Genomic DNA, 6,175 nt, shown 5'->3' with positions numbered 1-6,175 from the left:
GCAGAAGATTCCGGTTGCCCTGAGTGTGTTCTTACCAGGGGGAACAAAAGCAGCGGGCAACACTTAAGATACATATATACACACATATCTATCTATAGATAGATAGATGGTGGGGTATCTGGGTGTGTCTGGGTGTATCTGTGTCTGTGTGTGGACCAGGCTGACCTCAAACTTGCAATCCTCCTGCCCAAGCCCAGTAAGCGCTGGGATTGTAGATTTGTGTTGCCATTCTCACCTCCCAAACCATAATTTATCATAAACCTGCAGGTGTACTATATCTCTCCACACCTTTCAGTGACAGGACTGCTCCAACTTAATCAGAGAGCCTCCTTACACTCACATAGCACACTGGACTGGTTTTACATTTGTAGCTCTCTGTCTACTCTTCTTTCTTAGGGGCAATACATATACATTGTACACATGTGCAAGTGTCTTATGCTGTGCAGACACTTGAAACACATACACACAGAGAGGGAAACACAGAGAGAGACAGAGACAGAGAGAACCCTATCTATCCTGAACCTCTCACTACCTAGGTGACCGGAGATAAGTTACCCATGATATCCCTGCGCCCTGTCTTTTCAACTACAGAATGAAAGAGTTACTAGAATATAAACCACAATAAAGAGCACCTAAGGAGATAATGTGGTAAACCCACTCCACAAAGTTAGGTCTGTTCCTGTTGCAATTACCACCATAGCTTTTACTAGCATGGCTATCTTTTGAAAAACAATTTTTTAAAAACTGGAATGAGTTATATTTGGCACACATGAGGAAATGTGCTGTTGCAGTCTTGAGGTAATCTTTAAGCATTAAACAAATAATAAAAATTAACAGGCACCTCTAATTTCAGTTTGACGTCTTCTTTTGTCTTAGAGATGTAGTCTAGGTTAGAGATGGCTGACTCCACTCCACTGCAGTACTGCCCATAAATAACCAATCTGAAAGGAAGAAGAGAAACCTGTAAGCTTGAAAGAAATAAGCAGAGGGAGAAAGAGGAGATGCCCAGCTCTTTAAAGCCATAGTCAGGGCTACTAAAGCACTAGTAGGGTTTTTAAGATTTATTTAATGGGCATGTGTGCATGTGTATGTGTATACACATCTACATAGGTGCTGATGTGTGTGTGTGTGTGTGTATACATATACATAGGTGCTGGTGTGTGTGTGTGTGTGTGTGTGTGTATACACATCTACATAGGTTCTGGGGTCCCAGGAACTGAACTTGCTGGCTGCTGTAATGTGCTTTGCTGAGAAATGTCCTCTGCAAAGGCATCAAGTGTTCTTCTCCATGCCTGAGCATTCTCACCAGCCCCAAGACTCTTCCTAACACACACTACATGCAAAGTGAAGGCCACTCACATTGACAGCAACAACAAGACTATTTTGGTTGCAAATAGGCATAAGATTGATCCCATGCATATTTTATGCAAGACAAATTTTACAATAGAGATTAATGACTGTTAATGTTATTTGAATATATATATATCAAATTTTAAATTAAAAAATTCTTTAAGCTTTTATTAGAGATAAACTTTTTACTGTTTACTAATCCTCAAGACAGTTGTATCTTGTACTACAATTTTATTACAATCACCAGGACTCCACTCATTAATAAACCTTCTACTCCTTTCTGCATTTAATTAAGGAACATACATCATCTGAGAAATGGGAAGAGAGGCTCAAGCCCTTTGGATGGAACATAACTCACACTGCATGGAGTCTGAGCCCTCTCACCAAGGACATCTCTACATTACAGATAGTTTGAAAAGAGACTATTAGCTTTGCTGTTCCTTTTATCTCTCCACTGGCTAAAAGTTCTAATAAACTGTTAATATTTATCTAAGAGTTGACACAAAGCAATTCATTAGCCACTTCTTAGTGCTGGGAATTATGTTGCTTGATTTAAAATGAGAGAGCAGTATATCTTAGGCTAAAAAAAATAAATAAGGGGGGGAATAAATAAATAAATTCCATGTTAGAGGAAAGATAGATTGGTGTCTCTGTCTGTCAGTCTGTCTGTCTGTCTGCCTGTAGTTGTGGGTTTTTATGCTTCTGTGTGTATCTATGCATATATATATATATATATATGTGTGTGTGTGTGTGTGTATGTGTGTATGTGTGTGTGTATATATATGTGTGTGTGTGTGTATTTATATATATATATATACAAGTATATGTGCATTTGTGGTGCATTGTGTCTGTGTGTGTGCATTTGTGTGTATCTATATATGTATATGTTGTATATGTGTATTTGCATTGTGCATTTGCATTGTGCTTATGTTATGTGTGTTTGTGTCTCTATTTGTGTATATGTGTGCATTTGTGTCTATCTGTGTCTGTGTTTGTATGTGTGGATATATGTGGGCATGTTTATATATGTGTCTCATATTGGTCTGGAGCTCTGCCATGCAAAAAGTCTAACTGCTATATTTCGCATGCATTTAAAACTTTTATTTTTCATGTATAAGTATTTGTTTACATGTATATATATACACTAACCACATATATATTAGGTCCCTAGAAGCCATAGAGAACATCAGATCACCTGCACCTAGAGGTAAAGATAGTTGTAAGCTGGCATGTGAGTACTGGAAAATGAACTTCTACAAGAGCAGCCAGCACTCTGAACTCCTGGACATCTCTCCAGTCTATTATTATTATTATCATTATTAACATACAAAGCTCAAATTACTTTTGTGAGGTGAGCTGTGCTATATTCAAATTTCTGACTGAACTATTTTAATAAACAAAAGAAATACATATTTCTACTTTTAGAAATCAATATCTACATATGTTTAAATGTAAAAATTACCTTTCCTTGTAGTTAATAAAAACTTGATACAAGTTCTGGTCATCTTTATTTACAATGGAATCGTGAATCTCTTGCATTAAGCTCCGATGAACTTTTACAAGGTCCTTAGAAAAGAAAGCATTGTGAAAGAAAAGCAGGGACAAAACGGAACAGAGACTGTTTTGTTGGACTGGACAACCAATAACTGGCCCAACCTGAGACTCGTGCCATGGGTACGCACCAAACCCTGACACTATTAATGATATTCCATTATGCTTTCAGACAGGAGCCTAGCATAACTGACTGAGAGGATCCACCAGCAGTCTACTGAAACAGATGCCAAACAGTGAACAGAGCTTGGGAGTCTTATAAAAGAGTTGCAGGAAGGATTGAAAGAAGCAAAGGGGATATGAAATCCACAGAAACACCAACAGAGTCAACTACCTGCATGCTTGGGCCTCTCTCTCTTAGAAACTGAACCACCAATCAAAGAGCATACACAGGCTGGACTTAGGCTTCCTGCACATATGTATGTAGCAGATATGCAACTTGGTCTTCATGTGGGTCTCCCAACAACTGAAGCAGGGGCTGTCTCTAAAGCTGTTGTCTATCCTGTTCCTCTAACTGGGCTGGAAGAGGATGCACCTAACCCTACAGAGACTTGATGTGCCAGGGTGGTGGGCTACCCAGGGAGGAGGGAGTGGTCCTCCACCCTCTCAGAAGAGAAGGGGAGAGATGCATGGTGGGAGGGACTGTGTGATGGGGGAAGTAGGATGGGAGGGCAGTGAATGAGATGTAAAGTGAATAAATAAATTAATGGAGGAAAAGAACAGTAGGAAGCAAAAGCACACATAGCCCCCACTGTGGTCAGACTGGTCACTCCGAGAGGAGAAGGATGGGGGTGGGGAGAAAGGAGAGGAGAGGAGAAAGCAAGAGAGGAGGAAGCAGAAGAGGAGGAAGCAGTAGAGGCAGGAGAAAGATGTGGACATGGGAAATAGCAATTTCAGGTAGGACTAGAAGTGTCTATGTCCAGTGAAAATGGAAATTATCCTACTTACTACTGTAGGTCAATTTATTCACAGAAATTATCCTACTTACTACTGTAGGTCAATTTATTCTCTGAATAAAAAAACCACACAGCCGTTTAATCTTATAATCACTGCAAATTTTGTAAATAAAACTAATCACACACTTACTGTTTCATTGATGGAATAAAGTAATGAGTTGTGTCCTTGGGACACAGAGATGCAGATCTGTACTTGGGTCAATTAACGGCATCCTGGTGCTAAGCTAACAGCAATCAGACCAAATTACTTAAAACCAGACAACCAATGACACAAAGATGTGCCGCATCAATTGTGCTAGAAGGTTTATGGTAGCAACTCAAAAAGTCTGAATTTCATTTCTTATTCTGGCAAGCAAGTCATGTTCAGCAGCCAGGGAGTGTGTGTCACAGAGGAGATGAGGATATTTGAATGGAAGTACTAATTCTCTATTATCTCTTCTTATGTACCTTGGAGCACACAGAACGTGACAGAAAGCGTGTTCATTGTAGGCTGAAATTTGAAGATGAATATGTCATCTCTAGTATTTTGCTGGATTAAAGCCATAAGAAGTAGGGGCTATCAAATAAGGTAAATTTATTAGCATACTACGGGATTTCAGGGTTCCTACTTCCTAAAATGTGCAGGTTTGGGTTTTTAGTGCTGTCTCCAGTTGCTATTGTGAATATTTTCTTTCAGTTATAAGACAGTAAAAATGAAGAGGAGGAGGACAGGGAAGGAAAAGAAGGAGGAGAAAGAGGAGGAAGAAGAAGAGGAGGAAAAGCAAGAAGAGGAAGAGGAGAGGAAATTGTGAATCCAAAATGTAAGTTGAGGTTGGCACAACCAGAAGCCATTGATCTAACTGCCAAGGGGCAGAGGCCATGACAGAGGAATTGAGAGAGGTAAATGATATTCCAGGGGCTGAGCCAGACAGGCAGTGACAGCACAATTACTTAATTGAGAGCAGTTATAATATAACCAGGCATAGCTAATATATGAATCTTAGGTATTCATTTCTTTTTTTCTTTTTTTTTCGTTTTTTTTTTTTTTTTTTTTTTTTTTTTTTATTTTTTTTTTTTCTTTTTTTTTCGTTTTTTTTTTTTTTTTTTTGGTTTTCGGAGACAGAGTTTCTCTGTATCTGTATAGCCCTGGCTGTCCTGAAACTCACTCTGTAGACCAGGCTGGCCTTGAACTCAGAAATCCGCCTGCCTCTGCCTCCTGAGTGTTGGGATTAAAGGTGTGCACCACCACGCCCAGCTATTCTTTTTTTCTAAAGACTTATTTATTTATTTATTTTATGTACATGAGTAAATTGTTGCTGACTTCAGACACACCAGAAAAGGGCATCAGATCCCCATTACAGATGGTTGTGAGCCACCATGTGGTTGCTGGGAATTGAATCCAGGAGCTCTGGAAGAGCAGTCAGTGTTTTTAACTGCTGAGTCATCTCTCCAGCCCTTCACATGTATTCTTAATGACCTTGAGTTAAAGATATGAGCAAGGATATGATAACTCAGGAAGCAAAAATAAATAAATAAAAATCATAGAAAACCCAAAGACAGTGGTAAAGTAAGCATCAGGGGTGCATTAAAAACGTAAAGACTTTCTAGAAACACACTTGACCTGCCACAACTTTACTTACAGGAATGTTAATAAATACTGAATCAAATTCCGCCGCCGTCAGAAATCTTTTCAGTGGTGCCATGAAATACTACCAGGGGAGAAGAGAAAAGTCACTTCAATTAAACATAACTTTGCCTAATCTATGTAATGATTTTATCAACCAGCATTTTTATTAAAAGAGTTATTTATTAGCATTACAAACATAAATATTAGATATTATTTTCTCTACATTAAAAACTTTACATTGGACAGCTATAAACACATAAGTATGGTCTAAAGAGATGGCCAAAGCACTTGCCACACAAGCATAAATATTTCCATTCAGAGCCCCATAACCCAGGAAAAAGCTGGGCAGGTGCAACTGCCACTTATAATCCCAGCCCTTGGAAAGCAGTCTCAGATTCTTGGAGCAAGAATACAGCTAGACTACATGCAATTGGTGATCTCTGGCTTCAGCAAGATACCCTCTCTCAATAAAGGAAATGCAAAATAATAGAGGAAGACACCTAATGTCACTTCAAGCCTCCACTCACATGTATACAAATATGCACATGCATGTGAACACACACACATGTGCATGCATACCACACACACACACACACAGATAGATAGATAGATAGATAGATAGATAGATAGATAGATAGATAGAGATAGAGATAGAGATATAGAGATATAGAGATATAGAGATATAGAGATATAGAGATATAGAGATATAGAG

At 38.8% G+C, this 6,175-nt stretch overlaps 1 protein-coding gene across 2 annotated transcripts in view; it reads right to left on the bottom strand.

Moving 5' to 3' along the window:
* The window catches only part of Vav3 (vav guanine nucleotide exchange factor 3), a 329,118-nt gene that overhangs the window by 169,543 nt on the left and 153,400 nt on the right, over positions 1–6,175 (bottom strand). For both annotated transcript variants that reach the window (XM_021157266.2, XM_021157267.2), the window contains exons 7-9: positions 5,477–5,545; positions 2,813–2,916; positions 842–941 (exon numbers count right to left, since the gene is read on the bottom strand). In XM_021157266.2, coding sequence (XP_021012925.1) covers positions 842–941; positions 2,813–2,916; positions 5,477–5,545 — 273 coding nt within the window. The remainder of the gene's footprint in view (positions 1–841; positions 942–2,812; positions 2,917–5,476; positions 5,546–6,175) is intronic.

Source organism: Mus caroli, chromosome 3, assembly GCF_900094665.2.
Source record: "Mus caroli chromosome 3, CAROLI_EIJ_v1.1, whole genome shotgun sequence".
NCBI lineage: Eukaryota > Metazoa > Chordata > Mammalia > Rodentia > Muridae > Mus > Mus caroli.
Note: the sequence above shows the minus strand (reverse complement) of the source record. Positions and strands in the feature narration are given on the sequence as shown.